This window comes from Crassostrea angulata, chromosome 5 (assembly GCF_025612915.1).
Source record: "Crassostrea angulata isolate pt1a10 chromosome 5, ASM2561291v2, whole genome shotgun sequence".
Classification (NCBI taxonomy): Eukaryota; Metazoa; Mollusca; class Bivalvia; order Ostreida; family Ostreidae; genus Magallana; species Magallana angulata.
This window is the reverse complement of record NC_069115.1, coordinates 20,567,182-20,591,987: the sequence shown is the minus strand read 5'-3', so window position 1 is coordinate 20,591,987 and position 24,806 is coordinate 20,567,182. Positions and strand designations below refer to the sequence as shown.

Sequence of the window (24,806 nt, the reverse complement as noted above, 5' to 3'; positions counted from 1 at the left end):
AAAAATAAGCCTCATTCAATCTTTGCAATTTTTCATTACACATACAGATATACCCCCAGTTTCCCCCTTATTATAAAAAAAACAAGGTGGTGTTTGAATTTAGTAACGAAGATATTAATTAACCTCTAAAGAGAGGGCTGAGCGATTGTGTAACTATTTCTAATTACTGTAGGTCCGACGCCATTCCCTAAGCGCGGGGAATCTGCTGCAGGTATCAGTATAGTCTTAGTGCAGAGCGTGTATCTCCCAGTGTGATCTTTTGTTTGCTACAAACCAATATTTAACCCTGAATTGCTTTCCTAGTTATTTCTTTTCGTACTAACACTGACATCTTCATACTGACTTTGTACAATTTGACCTGTTTCGTGTGTTTTTTTCTTGAGATGCTGCCAACAAAGCTTTATTTATTGGTTGGTCTAAGAGAGTTGATTAAAACGTAAAGTTATGAAACAGTTAAAAATATATATTTTAAACAATTTGTGATGAAGTCGATTGCCGATAATGTTGCATTGAAAACAAGTAAGTAGAATAGTATATTTTGTAATTATTAATCTTAACTGTAGACTTAATTAAACACATGAACACTTCTTAATATTCTATAGCAATCAACATTAATAGTTACTAGTACTAGTAGTTCGTTTTTTGACATTATGGTTGCCATCTTCCATTCAAAAGCGATACCGAGAGAAAAAAAAACCCCACACACACTGCTGCTGAATTTTACCAATATCTGGACACCTAAACAAGACTTTAGTTTGAATCTTTAACTTACAATTATCATAACTTACAATTGGATAATTATAAGAGTTATCAGAAACCGATCCTGCTGTTTTACTTGTACCTCCATCAACACCCATGTACTATCTAATTTCAAATTATGAAAATAAAAGCACTGATACTTCTTCATTTTTGGACTTCAAATGAAATGGGACGAAAACTATCGCTGTATTGCTTGCGTGCATTGATACGTTTATTTTACCCTCTTTTCTGTTGAATTATCTACATCCACTGAAAAAATATACATTTTTTTAACACTTGTGTTCAATATATATGGAACAATATATTGATTGACAACCTTAACATCTAAAAAACATATCTTTTGTAGTAGATTACGTAAAGCTCAATTTAATTCATATAATACATGTAGCAATTTTTAAAATCAACATTTGATATGGAAGAATATATTTTTTTTTCATATTAATCTTTACAATGATTTGGCCTAGATGATAAAAATAGTATATATATACAAGTAGGTTTTTAAAATATGCGATAGAATCAGTAATCTTTCTCGGTGGGAGTAAGCGTTAGTGAAATTAGTATACTAATCATGGTTTTCTTACACGATATTTATATATTATAAAGTTTCCCCGTATAATATACACGTTTAGTTAAAAATCAGGCCCCGGGGCCATAAAAGTTCTACGAGCTCACTTTATTGTCTCCTTCTCACTTTTCCACTACTAGTATCTATTCCTTTTGTGGAATTCGAGTGAGGTTGAGATGAAGGTGAGCTCGTCTAACTTTTATGGCCCCGGGGCCATATGTTTGATACAGAGTTAGTTGTGTTTGGAGTGCTTTAATTTATTTGAATAAATAGTAAACCTCAAGCCTTTTTGAGTGATTTTTTTACGGACAACTTTATAATATGGCATATCAAAGTTATTGTTAGATTAAAATAAGATTCACAAAACCAAAGTTTTTATTTTTTTTTATTTCTATCGGGAACCTTTTTCTCTACGCATGATTAATTTTAGACATATTAATGACTTAATCAAAATAAAAACCCTCACAATATTATTAAACACGCTCAAACTTTCCGAAGCCTTTTAGAACAATTAAGTTGATTTGTCAATTTAATATATGCGAACAGAAGGAGAAATGTGTACCTGTATATACACTGCATGCCAATGATATTGACACGGAAACACTCTGTAAATGCTACAGACAATAGCATTTTTCAAAAATTTTCTAGAGACCAGGAGGGTACATACATTTATAAGTTGACATTTTTTGTTGATATATGTATAATAATGCTTAAGATGTTTCAAAATATATGTCTTGAATGTCTGTAAGCATTATAAACTTAGACGTTTTGAATTATGGTTGTTCAGATCATGAAATCATACTTCTGTTTACCATCTTTTATCGTTAGTAGTTTGAAAAATGAAATTCTAACACATAATTTTGTTTTTCCTTCTTCCATTTTTGTATTGATTCGAATTCTTATTTATCCTAATCTCTATTACCTTGTGTGAAAATTAATTTCCAAATTGCACTGCAGTATTTTTCAAAATCATAAATGAATATTTATCATTATGCGTAATATTTACTTGAATATACAACATATATACCTGTATATGCCAAACATATTACTTTCATTCCTTTTTTTCCCAATTGACCAATGAAAAAATAAAGTTATTTGGGAAAACTTTAAAATGAATGATGCAAAACTTACATGTAACTGTGCTTTATATTTCTGAAAGCAGACCTACATTATGAAACACCTTGCAACTTGAGATACTTTTCTAAAGATTTGTAAATATACAGTAACCTTTCAAAGATTCTTTCGTGATTTAACCCCCTTGTCTGTTTCAGGTCCGGCTGTTTCCAAGTTCGACATTCTCCATATTGCTATTGGAGCGTCCATTTCCTCTTTCTTCTGCATCGTTCTGGTGATCTGCGGCCTATATCACAGGCGGCGACTTAGTCCGGAACAGATCCGGACGCGTCGGCGCGCATTTCCCCCGGAACAAGACACGGTGGAAGTGAGATACGTTGCGGCAGATTCCTCGTGCAACACCACTGATCGTCTGCTGCAGTTAGATCACGTGGGGCTAAACGAAAACGGCAAGGCGGCCGTGACGTCACCTCTAACGCCCAATCAAAACAAAAAGTGTTTACCAGACTCTGCGGTGACCACACCCTGTGAATCCCCTCCCCCGTTCAGTCTCAAAAAGCAGCCCAGTGAAGGGGAACAAGCCATAAAGACTGTTGATACAGCTAATCACAAACCACAGACTCCAAGAATTCAGAAAGTTTCTATAGTTTAGCAACACCCCCACTCCCCACTTCCCCCCCTCAGGAATGCATTCCCTATCCAAGTGTGTCTCCGCATTCGTAAATGTATAGCTGTGTCATTTTCACCATAGCTGCTATAATGTAGTACTCTTTGACGACCCCCCCCCCCCCCCCAAAAAAAAAAAAAATAAAGATGGCGGGGTGGGGGCTTCATTACTGCAGCTATATTCACCACGATGATGCCATTGACTTTCATGTGTACATGTAAGTGCCAGTTGTGTTTTAAAATGAGTTGTACATATAGCATTTTAACATTGACTAGACATTGTATTATAGTCATGAGTGTGCAGTATACGTGTCAGAAACTTGTTGAAAATAAATTTGAAAATATGGCAAAATTTGTTTTATGATCTTTGTTTCAGTTTACGCATGCTTTAAGAACGAGTACGTACTATGTAGTAAATTACAGTGAATGTTTTTTTTCCTTTATATGAAATTAACTAATTGTGATACTTTTTAGCTCACCTGAGCTGAAAGCTCAAGTGAGCTATTCTGATTACATTTTGTCTGTCGTCCGTCTGTCCGTAAACTTTTCACATTTTCAACATCTTCTCAAGAACTACTAGGCCAATTTCAACCAAACTTGGCACAAATCATCCTTAGGCAAAGGGGATTCAAAGTTGTGAAAATTAAGGGCCACACTCGTTTTAAAGGGGAGATAATTAGAAATTAATGAAAAATTTCGAGAAATTTTCAAAAATCTTCTTCTCAAGAACCAAAAAGCCAGGAAAGCTGAAACTTAGGTGGAAGCATCCTCAGGTAGTGTAGATTCAAAGTTGTGAAAATCATGACCCCAGGGGTAGGGTGGGACCACAATGGGGGGTCAAAGTTTTACATAGGAATATATAGAGTAAATCTTTAAAAATCTTCTTCTCAGAAACTAATCAGCCAGGAAAGCTGAAACTTGTGTGGAAGTATCATCAAGTAGTGTAGATTCAAAGTTGTGAAAATCATGACCCCCAGGGGTTGGGTGGGGCCACAATTGGGTGGTCGAAGTTTTTACATAGGAATATATAGAGTAAATCTTTAAAAATCTTCTTCTCAGAAACTAATCAGCCAGGAAAGCTGAAACTTGTGTGGAAGCATCCTCAGGCAGTGTAGATTCAAATTTGTGAAAATCATGATCCCTGGGGGTAGGGTGAGGCCACATTGGGGGGGGGGGGGGGGTGATGTTAAAGTTTTACATTGGAATATATAGTAAATCTTTAAAAATCGTCTTCTCAAGAACCAAAAAGCCAGGAAAGCTGAAACTTAGGTGGAAGCATCCTCAGGTAGTGTAGATTCAAAGTTGTGAAAATCATGACCCCCAGGGGTAGGGTGGGGCCACAATGGGGGGTGGGTCGAAGTTTTACATAGGAATATATAGAGTAAATCTTTAAAAATCTTCTTCTCAGAAACTAATCAGCCAGGAAAGCTGAATCTCGTGTGTAAGCATCCTCAGGCAGTGTAGATTCAAAGTTGTGAAAATCATGATCCCTGGGGGTAGGATGCGGCACAATGGGGGGGGGGGGTCGAAGTTTTACAAAGGAATTTATAGAGTAAATATTTAAACATCTTCCTCTCAGAAACTAAACTGCCAGGAAAGCTGAAACTTGTGTGGAAGTATCCTAAGGTAGTGTAGATTCACAGTTGTGAAAACATGATCCCTGTAGGTAGGGTGAGGCCACATTTGGGGGGGGGGTGTTAAAGTTTTACATAGGAATATATAGAGTAAATCTTTTAAAATCTTCTTCTTAGAAACTAATCAGCCAGATGATTCTTTATAATTGTTAAGACTTTGGCTCCAGGACAATTCTTTGGCCTCACAAGAAGGTTCAGAGTTTGATGTAGCTTAATATCCCATATATAAACAATTGTAAAGGATCTTTTTGAGGACTGCAATACTCAACATGTGATATGACGATAAAATCATCCTGTTAGAAAAGGGACTAATGATTATAAACATAAGAATATCCAGCGGGAAAAATGGATTTTATTTATACAGGATCTACATGTATTATTGTACATTGTCCAGATTGTTTGTATTATGACTCCATTAAGCTGATTTTATCATACCTATTGTTCCTCAGGTGAGCGATGTGGCCCATGGGCCTCTTGTTTCAAAATATATGATCTTTTAAATATGATTACAACAATGCAATTTTGTGATATTGTATTTAGCTTAAAAAACCGCAAGTTTAAAACAATAAATGCAGGTTTGTTTTTTTCCCCTCTGATAACGGGTAGATTAATTATCTTAATTTCATCCTAAATCAAATTACATATGTATATGAATTGGTTCTAAATAAACCATATATAGAGTTGACGTTAATGTTAATAAACTGCTTTATTAAGATATAAGAAATCCTCCTTTGTCAGCAAGTAGCATCGTTTTTAAAAGAGGTGGGGGGGGGGGGGGGTGAGAGACTCGTCTTAAAAAATCTTGCAAGCTAAAGTTAATAACTTCAGAAAAAAATGGAATGTTAAGCTTTTCTTCGTTATTTTTCCAAGATATCGGGTACTAATTTTTATTACAATAAACATCCGCAACGTTAAATGCCATTTTAGAACCATTTTCAAAAAGATTAATCACCCAAATCTTCAAATGATTTACCCACTCACTGCAAACTCTTTCTTTATATGAGCCGATTTGTTCTTGGCATTGAAATCGATCCATTGCACCTCAAATTTAAATCAAAATCTTCCTTTAATTTTATAATACACAGATAATTCATACATAGATGTACAATATATAACATTCAAAATATGATTTACAGATTAAAAATAAATTGATGTACAAAATATAGATTTATATATACATATTTGTTTTGTAACGTGAAGATAACTTATGTAAAATATATAATGTATATATATACAAACTGTAAACAGATTTTTTGAGCATTCAGAATTTTATAAAAACTCATTTGTATTAATTAAAGTGGTTAGTCTTCCAAGGACGTTCGACAACTCTTTATTTGCAGGAATGCAATAATTACAATCAAACTCATGCTATCCCAAGTCCAAAATTATTGAAATTTGAAAGAAGATGGGTGGATAACTAAAGGCGTGTAAAATGCCCATACACGGTGGGACAAGCTACTGAAAAATTAAAATATCAATAAATCTGATATATTTTTTTAAAAATCATTTAAAACAATATACATTTTACATATCATTTATTTTTAACCTAAAAACATATTCAATACTTGGAATATGTTGACTCAAACAGGCGTATACGTATCAAAACCTGCAAATACTCCCATTTTTAGAACTTCAAGGCATTTTCTTTAATAGAGTTGGGTCTGTGCTCCATATTTTTCTCATAGTCTAAATAAGGTCTTTTGGAAAACAAAACAAACCGATTTCAATTAACAAAAACGTGGAGAGATGACCCACTATACATTAAAAATATCATTTTGTATCCTAACAACTGAATGTTTTGAGAAAAATAATTCAAGTCCGTAAATTCGTGGTCAAAGTCATACATAATATTTAAATAGCCTAATTTGTTGTGTCTGAAATGGCTCAGTGGTTAGAGTACCTGACATAATCTAATCTTATAGATCTAGGGTTCGATACCGCAAAAAATTCTGGAAACATTTTATTTTCTTATCTTTTGTTAAATATATTAAAACGGAATATAGTTAGAAATTGTGCTTTTGCAAACTCGTATTATAATATATTTGAATAGATTTAATTGGGAAAAAATAAATTCAAAATTGTATTTCACTACTTAACCGAATGGCCATCTTATTCCCCCATCTTCTTTGTTAATTTTTCAGCCTCATTAAATTAAGGTATTTCTGAATGTTTGTTTTTAAAACCTGGTATCGTAAAAATCCTGTTGTAATTGAAAGAGGTCTAGAAATATCCTAGAAAAATCAACTGACATCTTGTTTTTCACTTTGACATAGATAAAAAAAAATAATAAAGTGTTTTCCTTTTAAGTCCACGGTATTACTAAAAGAACAAACACTCTTAAAAGTCAAATAAACAAGCTCAAAATATGACTTGGCCTTGGTTTAATACTTTTTAAAGAAATGCTATATGCCGTTCAGGTTTTAAACGGAATAATGCATTTCTTGGAAAAGCATAGGCCGATGCCTCCGACGCAAAAATCTCAGAGGACTGAATTCCTTAAAGCTTTTTCTGAAATTGGCTGAAAAAAGCGCATACAAAACGGGATTAAAAGCACTGTTCGAATAGAGAATCAAAAAAGAAATGGGCGAAAAAATCCCCGCGTCTAGGGCCGACTTAATTTCCCACCATTTTAGCAACAAACGGATGTGGTGGGGAAGAACGCAAAGCGCAAATAGCACCACCACCGCAAGAAGTAAGCGGATAACTTTGCGGCGGCTCCTGACCGCCTTCATCGTGTTTCCCAAACGACACAGCTCAACAGGGGCGGACTTTGACGTATTCGTGCTTTCATGTCTCGAGATGAATGACGTCACGCGCAAGAAATGGTTCTTCGCGCTATAAGCAGGCCTGCAATCGTGTGCTCTTTTCATAGGGTACGCTCGGCTGCTCTTGAGGGAAAGTGGCTCTTCCTGCACGATGTCGCAGTCCGTCTCGTTGATCCCTCTGAGTTTAATTAGTTGTGACCCGAGGCCCGAGCTCTGAGAGCTACTGGTGAAAGCATACTTCTCCGATTGCTTGCCCATCCCTTTCGTTGACGTAAACCGGTTGGCCGAGCTCGTTTTCCATAGCACCTTACTAATACAGTAATAAATGGCCGTCATTATTAACAAAGGAATACTGTACCACGCTATGAAATTAGCTGTCGTGTACATTTTCATGTTAATCCATCTATTTCTATAGAAACAGTAGTCTACAGTTTGTCCGTCCATGTTCACAGTGGATATGGTGTCAAATATGAGAATATAAGGTGTACTGTACACAGCCGCTATCAGCCAGATGCTGACCTGTGTCAAGATAAGTCGCTTTGACGTGAAACATCCTCGCGCTTTCAGAGGGAACCTTATTGCGATATAGCGCTCAACCGCAATGGCCGTCAGAATCAGGATTGATACGGTGTAACTCAGATTCCACATAAAGTAATAAATCTTGCACATAGCCTGCAACAGAAAAAAAATAAATAAATAATGTCGTGCTTCAGGAAAAACCGATGTCTCTGATCCTCAACAATGTTATTAATCTTGTTACACATAGTAGCCTTCAACAAAACAAATCATGCCAGCTTCTAGCAGATAACGGCTTTGGAATGCGATAACGATGCAAGATGACAGCTTTTAGCTCGAATATTGGTTAAACATAGGAGAACCTCCAATAAGACATTCTAAACATTATTTTTCAAAAATGGAAAAAGAAAATTTTAAAATTGTTTAGCTCAGCTTTTACTGTTCCCCATTACCAATCATCATTGAAAATGTTTAAGGCAAAAACATTCTACGAGTATATAATTGTAAAATGTATCTTATATGGAAAGTATTATTTTGATTAAAATTGATTTTTTTTTTCAAATATGAAAATGCCCCTACCTTACAAAGAAAGATTTCTGTAGTTGTAAAAAATGAAGAGCTTTTAACACTGTGCCGAATAATTATACCAGTGCCAAGGTGTTAAACCAATAGGAAAATGGTAATTCCCATAGGAGAAATAATTCTTTTACAGGAAATATTGACAATTCAATAGAATTTCCTTAAAATCCTACAGGAATTATATTTCTGATAGGGGAATGGTAATTCCTTTAGGAATTTGACTTAGGCAGGTAGTTTTCATATTGAAAATTAAGATTTCCTATAAGATTTTATCAAATTCTATCGGAATTGAAATTCCTATAAGAAATTTTTGTTTTCCGAAAGGAAATTTCAAATTTGGAATTTGAAAATTTGGAATAGTTTTTCCCATAGAATTTTTTTTCCTGTAGGAATTTATTTTTAAAAGGTAAATATCTCACCTGACAGGTGAGATAGAATGATAACAATGGTAGTTGTTAACTCTTTTAGCGATGATCCATCATATGGTCTATTCAAATTTTTCGATATACAGTGTATGCAGCTTAGACGGGTGCAAAAATGAATGCCACCATGGCACTGGCATAATTGTCTGGCTCAGTGTTTTTTTTTTAAGTCGACCTATCAGTGAAATAAAATTACAAAAGAGAATCTAAATAAAAAAATAGACACTTTAAGAAGAATATAGGTGTGTTGAGCTACCTTAACGAAGGCAACGTTTTGAATAACAAGTTTGACTTGATACGGAAGAAGACTACTTCAGTTTGATCTTAAACAAATTATAAAAACAAAACTTCTATCGCATTAATTTCACAACATACAAAAGGAAGGCACAGTTTTGACAGAGAGAAATGTGAACCGTTTTTTCTTGATTTCTCCTTTTTTTGTGTTCAAGTTTGTAATTTCCGATATAACACGTCTGATATTTTTTATTTGCAAATATCCATTATTCCCCAACCAGAAGAAGCCCACGTTCGATGGAAACTAATTAGTACAGTGGTTTGTGAATCGAGAGAACAGTAGGATAGAATTTCAAGGCTATTGCATTTCCAGTGTACTTACTCTTCCTAGAAGCCATGCCTGTGACAGAAATGTTGACAGCGTAGGAAGAACACAGAAGACGCCAACGCTGAAGTCGGCGATCGCCAGGTTAGCCAGAAAAAAGTTAGTCAGGCTACGTAATCGGACGCTCCGAACAATGGCGGTCAACACCATTAAATTTCCTATAAATCATAATAGAAATGAAAAATTAATAAGCATATTATATTGTTATTTTTTAAGAGGTATACCTGTAATGTTATTTTGTAGTTTAATTCAATTTGTTTGAATAAAATGTGATTCTACAAAGGGACCCTTTTTTCACATCAAATTGAAAAGGTTTTTTTTCATCTGTAGTAATTTATTAGTAAGAGAAATCTATCGTTTATTATCAAAGAAGAAACTAAAGTGCAATCTTAATTGTGTAACACAATTTGTAATCAAAACATTCCATTAGACCATGGTATTGTATTGTTTATTAACACGAACTATACCGTTCATATGTTTAACGTGTGTAATACTGTGGAATCATTAGATTTCGTGGTGGCTCAATTTTCGTGGATTTCGTGGGTACCTATCATCCAGGAATTAACATCATCCACGAATTATATATTAGGGTTATAAAGTCATATTTCATTTTGTAGGTATAAGAAAATACACGAAATTACGTCCCCATGAACCTATAAAATTTCAGCAATCCACGAAAATTGGCCCCAACGAAAATTCATGATTCCACAGTATATATAAATATATATAGATGCAAAATACATACTATACATTTAAATAAGACTGCTGGATTTTAATGGAAAATGCATACTAAACATATAAATAAGACTGCTTGATTGTAATGGTACAATAACTTACACTAATTGTAACAGTCAATATAATGATGGCAAGGTTTATCTTCAAAAGCCTATTGTACTTTTTTTTACCTTTAATTTCAAACGTTTGTGAAAACATTTGCCCAAATTACATGACTCTTTGGCATTTTCTGTTGAAAATAATAGAACTAGTTCGAACGCAGTGCGGGAGAAAATAGTTTTCAAAATCTTTCTTTGAACGTTAAAGATTATTTGAATGCTACGAATTTTTATTAAACGGGCATGGTCACAATTTTAGTCAAATTTTCTTTTTCTGTTTTTATTATTTGCATAGCTTTAGGAAATGCATTTCTAATGATCAAATAAAACTTGAGAGTCAGCCGTAGAGTTATAAGCAAGACTCAAGACTCACAATTCTTTGCATTGTAAACAAGGCTCGTGCCCTGTTTTTTGTTTACATAGGTTCAATAGGCCATTAAAAATCTTTTTCAAGCTGACTTGCCCATCTTTTTTGTTATTCTAAGCATAAACAAATAGTTCGTAACGTTTTACACATCCATTTTAGGTCTAAAAAACTGGAATTGTTACTTCAGCATTCAATGTAAACAAAATCTTTGTTCGCATAGTAAAAAATAGTCAGCTCTGTAAATAGCTTATAACTCAACGGATGATACTTAAATTTTGATTGCATTTTAAAAATGTTTTACTAAATCATTGCAAACATGAAAATCGGAAAAATAGTTTTTTTTTAACAAAATCGTGACGATGCCCCTTTAATTCTTCAACGTTCAATCTTAAACTGATGAAATGATACAAGAAATTTACATAAAAACTGTACCTTCTTTACCAGTAGTTTTTACATAATTTATTGAAATTCAAATGGATTTGGTAACCGGCATAATCTATTTAAACCCTTTCCAAAATAAAAAGTCAATTAGCTGGTGGTGTAATAAATTTTATCTATAAACTATAGTTTACAGAGTGTCATTATTGATATCTAGTGAATATTAGGCAACGGATAATTAAATATGGAATAATCATCTTAACCTTTACCATATATTAATTGTAAGACATTGACGTTTTTATGATCCCACCCATTTAAAAAAACAGTATATTAAGAGTACTAACAAAATAAATATATGATAACTATTTATATTATGTGAACAGTGCAACTTAAGAGTAATAAAAAAACGTTTAGAAGCTTTAATATGACTGTTAACATAGGAAACAAAAATTACAGTTAAAATTGTATGAAAAATTAAAAGTACCATAAAGAATATAGTTAATATGAAAAAGAATACTAATGTTATGTTCATTTTGTTGAGTGTATCTTGGATATTCGATAATGAAAAATTATATTTCCTTTTGATTCAGACCATACTATGAACTTTGAATCTCACCATTAAAAATCTTTACATAAGAGAGCATTTAAATAACTAGCTTTATTCCATAATTAACATTAAAAATACTTTCTTTCCTATTGCCGAAATTGAAGTGTGTGTAAACTTGGGGTATATTTTGGTTTTGTTTGTTTGTTTTTTTAATATTTTTAAGTTTTGGCTTCAAAATGAATAAAATTTATGAATTGTTAATTTCTGCATCAAGATTATTCCATAATTTATGATGGAATAAAGCTACTGCAATAAGAAGTAGTGCATAAAAGTAGAAGACAGTAAAAATTGCCTACAGACATGAGACCATACGTATATGCATGGTCATCTGTTGCAAAACATGAATAAATTAAATCTAACATATATTGTGGTGCTAAACCTTTAATTATTTTGTAAAATAGAACACATTCATGTTTATCCTTTAAGGTTGTATGGTTCCCCAATCAAGTTCGTTAACTATAAAGGAAGAATTAACTCTCAGCCATGTTACTAATTAAACTGGCTGCTTCGAATTCTTTTTGTACCATTTCAAGCAATTCGGAGTTTTCCTTGGTACAGTTGCCCAAAACAACATCACAAAATGCCAATATTCTGATAAATACGAAATATATTTAACAAATGTTTTTTTTCTCCCAAAAGTATGATTGAGTAATCTTAATGCATTCAACCTTTCTCATGCCTTTTCATTGATACTTGTGCCTCTATATACGTCCAACCATCATCAGAATGTAGATGTAAGCTGAATGGTACATGAACTTTTTTCCTTGTTTATCATTTCACCATTTTATCCATTTTCAACATTGGCTTTGTCAAATATTATTGTAGTTTCAATTTTTCATTTAAATATTTCATACATTGTATATTCAGGAGAATTTTACCATAGATATATGTATGATTTTTTGTACATTAAGTTAACCTAATAACGCAGGTTATTTATTCAATTTTGTTTTGCATTGTAGCTACTTTCATACCCACATGAAGCACGAAATAAATCCTATTACTGTTGTAATGATACGTATTTCGTTACAATAAATACTCGAGTATGATACAAACTTGTCACTTTTCCTTGTGACAAACGATTTCAAATTGTTTACACAGCCTTTAAAAAGCCAGATTTTGTGAAGTAATAGCTCAAGTTAATCAAACGTTATTGCTTACACCAAAGTAATAAATATCTGGTTGTAATTAGATTTAAGATGAACTGTTTGTAATATTTTGTATAGAATCAACAGGCGTACTCAGTGCGTCCTCGTCACAACTTTATTGATTGCATTTGGAATACTTTAATTTTAGTTGTAATGCGCTTTCTGGATTGACTGAAAAACAATTTATTGTATACCGTATAAAGAATGTTGCCCACGACACAGTATGACTAACATAAAAAATGTATTGATTCAATCCGCCTGGCGTTACGTTTGAATTTTGTACAATTAAATTTTAAGGTCAAAGGACCGTTTAAATCTACAATTAATTGATTTTTTTTATAAGGCATGGATTCAATAGCTAAACGATATAAACTTGCATAGAATTTGTTGGAACGGTTTACGCTTTATAAAGAGTTAACTAACCCAACCCATTTTATATTCGCATAAAATAGGTAGCTTTTAATTTAAAACATTTCTTAATTAAAAGCGTCAATATACAATTAAAACCACATCACGATAATTTTTTTTTTAATATGTTTTGTTTAAATTTGCAAATATGTTTCCTTATATGATGAACAGCAAAGTCATTCATTTTTGTGTGAACTTTGAAAATGCGTTACATTGATTACCGCACGCAAGTTTTGTTTGAAGGTTTCATTATTGTATTACCCGTTTAAGTTCACGATTCTGAAGGGTTTGCCTTTCTCAAATGTAAATATAACTTAACCACGATATGAACTTGGTTGGTACATGACCAAATCTTCTGAAGAATCCCTTTGGGCTTCACAGGATTTAATCACAAATCAAGGTCATATCCAGGTGAACTTCTAAATAAGCAGCTTTATTTCTTAGGTAAATTACTAGTATTCAAAACCATGCACAATAAGTTGGTCATAAAAAAAAAAACAACCTTAATATATCACAGTGCTTGTCCTTCTAATACCGGAAGCAATTCGTTTTCTCATTACCACTCGTCTCAGTTTTTTTTCATTTTATATGAAATCGTGTCATTAAAATAAACCCCAAATATGTAGTTGCAATTATATATAATCAACTACTCTGACGGGCATGCATTTATACGACTTCATCTCCTGCAGTGTCTAATAATCTGTGGTCCAATTAAAGGGGAATTGACTTAAAAGGTTTTTATGCAAACATGTATAACTATGATGAAGTATAAAACAAAATAGAGAAGATTTTATACGAAATCATCTTATTAGAATGTACTGATTAACAAAACATCATCGGGTTTGTACGGTACGTGGTAAGGTCATCATTATTTTTTTTCTAAAACCAGCAGTCGATGCACGAAAGGTCTTCTAATCCCTGTATTTGATTTCCTGTTATCGAGATTAGTGTAGAAAAACTGGATCTTTTGAATGCTCTGTTGAGAGAAGTATACGATAGGCTATGTTCGGTTGCCTCAAGGTCCCCTTGGCATTAATGACAATGAAGCTAGTTCGTTGACTTCTGATGGTGTTAAACAAACATTATGACAGTTTTCTTCAGGGGAAAAAAAGACTTTTTATGAAAAATATCAGAAATTATTGTATGGCATTATTTTAATAAAGCTTATTAATAAACCTTTTACAAACGTATTGTTATAGCATAGGGGTAGATGTAGGCATTGCTCAGATTTCCTCGGCAGGCATTCGCCCGAAGAGTTTATACTTATAATAACAGCTCGTTAAGGGTAAACAATGGTACTTTGAGGTTCTTGACATCATATTAATTCATCATTACAGTGTACAATGTACAATCGTTTCACATCAGTGTGGAAAACTCAAAAACCGGTATTTTATTGTTTAATGAAAAAACTATGTCTCTCCATTTTAATTTAACATATGCTAGAAAATATCGAGAAGTATATATATTTTTTTCATCATGAAAATAAGAAAAAAAAGTGATGCAAGCTGTGTAATTGAAATAAAATTTGAAAAATACCCCCCTTAAAGGAGTTGTTGGAATCCTTTAACGATACATCTATAGCAATTTTGAAGCTTACAAAAACTTGGAACATTGATATCCACCCCCTTTTCCCCTTTTTGGTATAACAGTAAAACACTTATAACGAAGTGCCAGGAAGGACTATTTGCTTCGATATAGGCGTAATTCGTTGTATCCGTCAAGTTTACAAGAAATAAAATCCCGGGGAATGAAAATCACTTCATTGTAAGAGTCAATTCATTATAGGTGTGTTCGCTTTAACCGTATTTACTATATTATGATAAAAAACAACCCCCATAGTCAATAACGTCACAGGTTCTTTGAAATGATATGCAAGCTAGGATATTTATATAAGAAAAAAGTGGATGTTGACCTTTTTCATGTTTATCTTTAAAATAATAAAAGAGGGGTCCTTGTCCCAAATGTCTGTGGTAATGATTATCAAAAGTGCTTTTAGTAAAAAGGGGAAAAACCCAACTAGTTAGTTTAAAGCGAATATCATAATTGTTACATGTAATACTATGTTGATAAAACAAACAGGAATAAAAGGTGTGACGCCAAAGATTATAGTTCAATCTTCATATCTCATAACGGGGGGAAATTTAAATTAAAGCAATCGATATTTCTTGATTTATTCATAGTTCATGGGGTTTTATTGAAGACGATTGAAAACTACGGTGGATGTTAATTAATTACATAATTGTACCAAACCTTCTTTCGAGGATTTCCATTACAAATTTATCGTTCCTGACGTCAAACCTCACGTCACAGTATCGATATTCACTGTATTGTCTATCTTAATGTGCATTCATAAAGAGCTCTATCTTTTTGTCTTCTAATATCTAAAAGTCTCAGCCAAATGTAATAGATCGATCTTGCACCAAAAAGATCAAAAGATAGAGAGAACGTAAAAAGAGAGAGAAAGTGATGGACAGACAGACCAATGAAGAGACAAAACAAACTTATTTTGGCCCACGTAAAAAAACCCCCAAAAACCAAAACAAAATTTAAAGCAAATTTAAAAAAAAAACCCAAACCCATGAATGTATCTCTCATAATAACCGCTTTATACAGGATTTTAAGAATAAAATTGTTCATTGACTAAAATGAACTACAAGAAGCGCAAATCTATAGTTTCTCAAAAATAATAGCTGCATGATACGTTTTGGAGAACTGTCTATAACAAGGAAGTGTTTTGTACATAAGTAATTATAACGTTAGTCCTGACAGTCTGTCAGTCCGAATTTTCAAATAGGCAGCTTAATTGATAATGTACTTGAATAAAAAACAGGCATTTAGTACATGCACTTAAGGTAAGTATATCATAAAGTTAAGTAAACACTAAAAAAAATATTGTGAAATTCAGGGAACACTATAATATGATGCAATGAATAAACGTTTTGGTGATGATGATGAAAAAAATAAACATATGAACAGTATAAAAGTCACCACTGAACAACCCCCAACCTCCATTAACAATACCATTAACCGCATACATTGAGCTCTAAATTAAAATCTGAATTATCACCAAAATGCCGCTTTTTTACTTTAAAAATAAATTAATCCTTAGTTATAGTAAAAATCCAAACCATAAGTTTTGTAAAGCTGATTAGAAATAAGACATTCAAGGGAACAAAAATCTAATGCAGGCATAACAAGAATATGTTCGAAACTATCCCCAGAGATAAATAAATCATCGTTGTGTTTTTTAATGTAAACGAAAATAGCTTTCTCCTACTTGTTGCATAATGTCGTCTTAAAACATAATTCACAATAGCTTTTCTCTCTGAAGTATTACTTACGAGTTTACATAAGTTACGAGATGAAAATATATCTTTGTCTGAAGTTTAGGTATCTAAAATGCATTCTGTTAAAATAGCTGCATAAACATTCGAAGAAAAACACTTGCTGGCAATGCAAATTAAGTGTAAAATCAAAGTACTGAAGTATTGAAAGCCGGGTTTGATGTTACCTTCCTTATATTGTGAATTTAAGGCTTTGTAAAATAGTGAACGGAATTTCATGCATTGCACATTGTAGAATATATGTTTTTAAAACACGCAATTAATTTAGGAAAAAACCCATCCTCGCTTGGTGTATTCCTAAAAATAAAAAAACAAAAAATATTTTACAAAACATGGCCCTCTGTATAACTATTTAGTAAAGAGGAAGCTTCTACTTGTTCTACGCAGTATTCGGTATGTTGCATTCTTTTGCAGTAATACTATTTAAAGAAACTATAGCACTTCGCATGCCTACAGCCAGGACTTTGTTTACGGCAAAGCCAAGCTAAGAATGGCTAATTTTACATCACGCTGAAAGGAACACAAAAGCGTTTGAGGCGATGTGGCGGTGTGGGCAAAAAATGTGAGATCAAATTTCTTTCTATTTTGAATATCCCAGTAACAGGTCACACTCCAAAGAACAAAGAAAAAAATAATAAACTTTCAGACAAATTGAATCATATGGCAATTTTGGCTTATCTATTGTGCACTGCCTTAATTATTGAATAATTTCTAATTCTTATAAAAAATAATTATAAACTATCTAAATACGATTGAGACATTCTTTTTTGAAATCATTAATGCCATCATTGATAAACATTTAGATGTAGATTTAATATATAATTTATAGTATACAGTTTGTAACATAAAGATCCTTTTTTAAGTATACAGTTTACTTTGAATTGAAACTCATTTAAGGATCCTCGACACCCTGTGACTTCTACTTTTTTTATGACAGAACGTCACAACATGGCGATTTTAACCCATTATGAAACAGCTTATATCGCCAAAATTTGGTGTCTATCTCTGTAACGCGAAGGATGTAGCTTGGTCGAATACTGCAGGGGCTTTTGTTGTCATGAATAGCGGAGTAAGTCTTAAAGTTGTTTTTTCTCTCCAAATTGAATTTTTTCACCCCAGAAATCATTGGAAATCATTTAAGTAATTTAGAAGTTTGGGCTTGTATACATAATCTTTCCCAAAGATTTGGTGGACCCTTAAATTCATTGAAAAAAAGAGTGATAAAAAAATGTTCCTTCATCAGCAATTTTTTAATCACTCCTTTGTACATTGTAGACTGGTCGCACCGTTACCAACTTTCCTCACGGCAATACTCAGCCTCAATTATGAGATTTGACCTCTAATTTTTGCACTCTTTTTAGAGAATTTGAGTTGAGGAATGTATTGAGGGATTTTGGTGACGGTGGAGCCAGATACAAGACACCATCCTGCTTTGAACTGATCAAAATTATTGTACTTGCCTAAGCATTCGAATAACCGAGATCAGCTCCGCCGTCACCAATTGTCCTCAAGTCAATATTCAACCTCAAGTTTGAGCTTTGCCCTCAAAGTCATGCACTTTTCATACAATGATTTGAGTTGAGGACTAAGTTAAGTGGTGTAAAATTTTTGGTGACGGCGGAGTCTGAGTATATATGTACAAATCTGTATCTATCTCCTTACTTTATCATACACTTAAAAGTTAAATCAAACGCACATGTCCCAAAAATTTAAGGTAGTGGTTTCTTCTGTACTCGACCTTTTTGTAATATGTTCCTACAATTAATACATATGTAATAAATGTTATATTCTGTGGGAACGGTGTAGGTTTCTTATAGCGCCTCCACAACATATTAAAAATATTCACTTTCAATAACTACGAGCGGACTGTTTTCATGGAATTAATGGTTTCTTAAATGAAATATCACGTGATAACATTTTTGTGGTGCTAGATACTACAATATTAAAGCATAAGCTTAAAATGTGAGATGAACAATAATCAATAGTGTCTGAAGGCAACCATCGAAACCACCGAAATACCAAAACGAACGAACAAACAAACAAACAAACAAAACACACATAAACCACAAATGTATTAAGATCGTCAAGGTCTTTTTTTTAACATATTAGAATTAGAAAAATTTGTAGAAAATAATCAAGCTTTTCTAGATGTATTTCGGTAATTGGTAACAAAGTTGGAAATAGTTTTGACAAATACAACAAAAGACGCTTGTATAACGAGGTGCCAGGGACGGGCGATTTGCTTCGGTATAAGAGTAATTCGTTATATCCGTCAAGTTTACAATATGCAATAAAGTCATGAGGACTGGAAATCACTTCGATGTCAGCGTTAACTCATAAACACTGTACTGTACTGTACCCAGGACCTTTGATCTGAGTATCACTATTACAAAAAGAATATATCTATCTATCTATCTATCTATCTATCTATCTATCTATCTATCTATCTATCTATCTATCTATCTATCTATGTATCTATCTATCTATCTATCTATCTATCGGAAATGTGAGATCAAAGTGAGCTCATTTAGGTTTTATGGCTCCTGACCTGGTAGACGAATATAAAGGCCACCTAGAGCCATAAAGTTTATAGATAGTGTGGGTGTTGTCGTATTTCAAAGTCTAAAGAAATCCACGCACATGCTCTCTCAAAAACTTTTGTAATAAGTCGAAATTTTAAAAAAGAAAAGCTAATTTCAACCGGATGAATCATTGTATTATTTCAAACCATCCATCAAGCGTCATGTAAAAATATGACTTTGAAGTTAGACATTTGACAGCTTGTCTGTGTTATTTCAGAATTAAATTTTTATATAAAAGTTTGTTTTTTTTTATTTTTATTTTTTTTTTTCAAATTTTTATAGTATATAGACAGACAGACAGACAGAACACCCCTTTCTCACAGACTCTCACACACAGCAAGTTGGTACAGTGAATTTGTATACACCTATATATATTTAAAGATACATACAGTACAAATTATCTAAAGAAAAAGAAGAAGATTAATATCTACATCATCATTGATGTGTTAATTAAATATTTATACTGGAAAGAGACAACTCCATGGTGACCATCTCTTAGTAAAGTCTACAGTAGTAAATAGTTTCCTTTCAGTATTGTAATAGGTTTGTAAATAGGACATTAACATTTCAAAACATATCTTTATATCTTTTCTCGACCTTTGAAAAATAAATTTTTTTACCAATATAATAATCAAATTAACTACATGATCCATATCTGGATCACCTGATAGTACACTCTGGATATCAAATGTTATTCTCTTGCCAGATCTATTAAAAATATAGTCTGACAATTTTGTCCAGAGATTCAAAATTAGTGGGCATTGGTAGAATAAGTGCTTAAAAGTTTCAGGTTCCAACATACATATTGCACATAAGTTATTGTTTTTTATCTTAGAAAGATACAAAAATTTATTTATACCTAAAATTCTATGAATTATTCTGTAATTAAACCATACCAGTTCTGTATCTTTTGTGATTAACTTAGAGTTGCAATATATGTGGTTCCAATTAAAGTCTGGTTCGAGATTTAAGTCAATTTCCCACTTAGATTCACATATTGGCATATGCTGTAGTTTTGAGATAAAAAAAGTCATATAATGTTCTTGAGCCTTTTTTATCTTTACACAGAATTTTTATAGATTCTAACTGGTACGGTTTTACTACTAATTCATGTGAAAATTGCCTGATACTGGGCCAGGAGCTTAATATAGCCTTTTTTAAGCCTTCATATTTAGTAAATGGTAGCTTAACTAGGTAATCATTGGTTATTTGTTCATAACTAATAAAATTCCCCTGCTTATCCAGCAGATCATATAAAATATAAAAACCCTTTTCATATAAAGACATAAAAAATATAGTTATTTTGCACACTGATCTTCTCATTAAACCACAAAGGTTCTAATAATATATCATGTTCACATTTTGGCTCTATAGAATCCAGAAAATCAGCAAAGTAAGATAGAGTTTCTTTCCAAAATAGATTTGTTGTTGAGTTAGCTTTTTGTTTAGAATACTTTGATCCAAATTGTATGAGATGAGCAGTGTTACAATTAATTACTTCATTGAAAAACATGGACCATTCCGAATTAGAGTGAAGAAGCCTTCTTATCCAAGTAAGTTTCAGAGATTTTATGTATGTATCAATATGAACCATTCTACATCCCCCTTTATCATAGTCCAACTGTAAAGTTTTCCTAGATACTTTATCAATTTTATTACCCCAGATATATTTATAGAAAACTTACTCTAATTTTTTAATCCACTGAGAGTTTGGTTTAGGTAACACTGTAAATAAATGGGTAAACTTGGATAAGAATAAGCTTTTCACAACTGTAATTCTGCCAATAGGAGAGATGTTTCTCTTTGACCATTGTGTTATTTCTTTTTGTACCAGATTAAATTTCTCATTAAAGTTCAGATGTTCCACGTTTTCCAGATTAGCTGTATAAACTGTAAAAGGTTCATATGTCCACTGGAGCCCAGTATCTTGACAAAGCAAAACTTGACTGTTAATCATGAATCCTATCCAGATTGCTTTAGTTTTGTTAATATTAGGCTTAAGCCCTGAAAATTTTGAAAACTGGAAGAGTAGGTCGAGAGCAGACTTGAGAGATTTTTCTGATCCATCTAAAACAGAACTGTGTCATCAGCATATTGTTGTAAACAAATTTGTTCTTTTCCTATTTTAATACCTTTAATATTTATATTTTGTCGTATCATGTGTCCCATGATTTCGACACACAGGTTAAAAAGATATGGAGAGACAGGGTCACCCTGTCGACAACCCCTTCCAATTTCAAAAAATTCTGAGAAGATCCCATTCTGGATAACGCATAATTTTGCCTTATTATATAATACTGATATCCATTTGATGAGTTCATGACCAAAATTAAGAAATCTTAACGTATCGTACATAAATCTCCAAGATATGGAGTCAAAAGCTTTTTCGAAGTCAATAAGTAAAATCATTCCTGGAATTTGTTCTTCTTTAGTGATGTGAAGAGCATCATATATAAGCCTAGTATTTTCTCCAATAAACCTATCTTTGAGGAAGCCCTTCTGATTATCATGAATTAAAAAGTTTAAGACTGTTTTTATTCTGTTTGCAATGCATGCTGATGCTATCTTATATGTAACATTAAGTAAAGATATAGGACGCCAGTTACTCAGGTATTCTCTTGGCTTATTTCCTTTTGGTAGTATTGATATTATACCTTGTTTTTGAGTTATAGATAATTCCCCTTTATTAAATCCAAAATTTAGTGATCTAATCAAAAAGTGGCCAATATCCTTCCAAAAAAATTTAAAAAATTCTGCAGAGAAGCCATCAGTACCAGGGCTTTTATCATTTTTCATTCCCTTCAAAGCAGCAAGGGCTTCCTCTCTAGTGATAATACCCTCTAATTTACATGACATATCATTATCTAATAAGTTAACCTTTGTCTTATCAACTATTGTACTAATATCAACATCATGTAATTTGTTATCACAACTGGAGTACAGATTTTTATAAAAATTTTCAATTTCCGACAGTATGTCAGATTGATCTGAAATAGTATCACCATTGCTCTGCACAAGTTTGTTCACTGTTTTATTTACATAATTTCGTTTTTCTGAACTTAAGAAATATTTTGTAGGTTTTTCTCCATGCTCAATTCATTTGAGTTTTGTTCTTACAAATAATCCTTTGATATAATCTTTTCGAAACTCTTCCAGTTTGGTTTGAGCAATGGATAATTTTTCTAAAATTTCTTCGGATTGATCAAAGTTTCTTAATTCTTCCAACCGTTTAATTTCTTCTTCAAGGAGTTTAGTATTCTCATTTCGAATTCTTTTTTTATTAGAACAATAACTCATTGTGATTCCTCTTATGCATAGCAATAGTTGTTCAAAAAAGGATTGGTCATTAATAGTGAATAATAGTTGTTCGTCCTGAATAGAGGTGACCATTTAAGGATTGAAGGGAGGGGCAATATATTGCGCTTTTATTTTTGATAATGTGTCTTTAATTAAGTCAACATAAGTTTTGTCATGAAGAAGTGAGTTATTAAATTTCCAAAAACCCTTTCCCTTTTCGAATTTAGAAAGAGATATGTCAAGTTCAATCATTGAGTGGTCTGACCTATATCCAGGATTAATATCAGCTTTGTCAACTAAAGACATCAGCTCACTAGAAATTAAAAAATAATCTAGTCTAGCTTTTTTAACTGGTTTTGCCTTAAACCATGTAAACCTCTTTCGTTGTTGGTATTTTAACCTCCATGGATCAACCAGACCATGTACTTCTTTCATATTTAAAACTACATCGCGTGTTTTTTTGTTGTTAGTATTGACATAATTGTAATAATCTAAAGTTGTATCTTGGACAAGATTAAAATCACCTGCCATTATAACAAAGTCACCATCAAAATTATCTACTAACTCAGATAAAGATACAAAAAAATCTGGGCTGTCTGTATTGGGCCCATAAATATTTGCCAGTAAAAAAGTATATTTGTCAAAAATTTCGACCTCAATAGCCAACAGGTTACAATCATTATCCTTAAGTACATTTAAGACTTTATATTCAAAGTTATTGTTAAAAAGTATGGCTGTGCCTCTGGCATTTGAAGCACTTGGGGAGATATAAACATCATGCCCCCAGAACGATTATATAAAAGTGCTAACCTAGCTGGAACACTAAATTTAAGAAAAGATGTGAGGATTTCAAATCTATAATAAAACCTTAATATTCTTAAACGAAAAAAGAAATATATAAATTACCGGTTGATATTATAGCATTCTTGAATCCGTCTTCTGTCATTGCGTGCAAAAATTCGATTTAAAAATAGAAAGAAGATTTCCCTGAGTGTAACATGACATTGGATTAATGCAAGACTATACTAATCGTCTCGTATTATATAACATTTCCTTAATAAAACGAAAATGAAGAAGATTTGATGAAAGACACTTTGTGAAGATAAAATTAATGAAGAACCTATCTACGCAGAAAAAGAAAAAAATTGATTTTTTTCTAAATAACATCATCGATGATTGAATTACATGTATTCAGAGAATGTTGTGCATCTTGGATACTTGAAACCACTAGGGTCATTACATAACTATACTAAAGCGGCAGGCCAATACACATCCTCAAATAGAATGGTACAGGTTAACCAAGGAAACTCCATCATAATGTTTATATGTCTGCAGGTATGAATGGGGTGGTTAATTTGTAACCAAATTCGTCTATTTAGCACCCCTGGGAATTTTTGAAATAGTATATGTATAAATTTTTAGAATGGGACTACTTGCGTGGTCAATGAGCACGGGGTAAAAATAGTGGTATGTGACCTAATAATTACACAATTCTTCTTTGATTTTGGTGAACTTTGGTAGATTGACACTTGTATGAAGGTGTGCATGTATGAAGCATATATGATAACTAACAAATTATCTTGCAATTCATCTATTGAAAAAGTCAAGATAATTATCTAAAATTCGAGGCCAAGTATCCCTTGTACATGTAATACTATTACTATATTCTTTAGATAATTTATTCTAACCAATAACACTGCACCGGATAATTATGCCAATGCCAAGGTGGCATTTTTGTACCCTTTTAAGCTGCATGTATCGAAAAATTCAAATATGCCATATGATTGATCATTGCTTAAAGAGTTTACAACCACCTTTGTTATCATTGTATTTCACCTGTCAGGTGAGATATTTACCTTTCAAAAATAAATTCCTATAGGGAAATAATTTTTCCTATAGGAAAAACAATATTCTTATAGGCAATTTGAAATTTCCTATCGGAATACAAGAACTTCCTATAGGAATTTCAATTCCGATAGGATTTAATATAATCCGATAGGAAAACTTAATATCCTATAGGAAAACTACATGTCTGAATCAGAAACAGAAAATACCATTCTCCTATACGAAATATAATTCTTATAGGACTTTTAAAAAATCCCATAGGATTGTCAACATTTCCTGTAGGAGAATCAATTCTCCAATGGGAATTATCATTTTCTGATTGGGTATTAATTTTTAAAGGTAAATATTTCACAAGTCATGTGAAACACACTAAAAACAAAAGTGGTTATATACTCTCTAGA

The 24,806-nt window shown here is 32.5% G+C and overlaps 2 protein-coding genes across 10 annotated transcripts in view; one reads left to right on the top strand and one right to left on the bottom strand.

Annotated features, from left to right (window-relative positions):
* Positions 1 to 3,186, top strand: part of LOC128184602 (cubilin-like) — a 49,450-nt gene extending 46,264 nt beyond the window's left edge. For 8 of the 9 annotated variants that reach the window (XM_052854152.1, XM_052854153.1, XM_052854150.1 and 5 more), the window contains 2 exons: positions 173 to 211; positions 2,596 to 3,186. In XM_052854152.1, coding sequence (XP_052710112.1) covers positions 173 to 211; positions 2,596 to 3,050 — 494 coding nt within the window. In that variant the 3' untranslated portion in view covers positions 3,051 to 3,186. The remainder of the gene's footprint in view (positions 1 to 172; positions 212 to 2,595) is intronic. The other variant, XM_052854159.1, reaches the window with a different exon arrangement.
* A 2,352-nt stretch (positions 3,187 to 5,538) lies between these two features.
* The window catches only part of LOC128183024 (trissin receptor-like), a 31,695-nt gene continuing 12,427 nt past the window's right edge, over positions 5,539 to 24,806 (bottom strand). Inside the window, exons 2-3 of the mRNA XM_052851806.1 lie at positions 9,597 to 9,757; positions 5,539 to 8,135 (exon numbers count right to left, since the gene is read on the bottom strand). Of these exons, the coding sequence (XP_052707766.1) occupies positions 7,119 to 8,135; positions 9,597 to 9,757 (1,178 nt within the window). The 3' untranslated portion in view covers positions 5,539 to 7,118. The remainder of the gene's footprint in view (positions 8,136 to 9,596; positions 9,758 to 24,806) is intronic.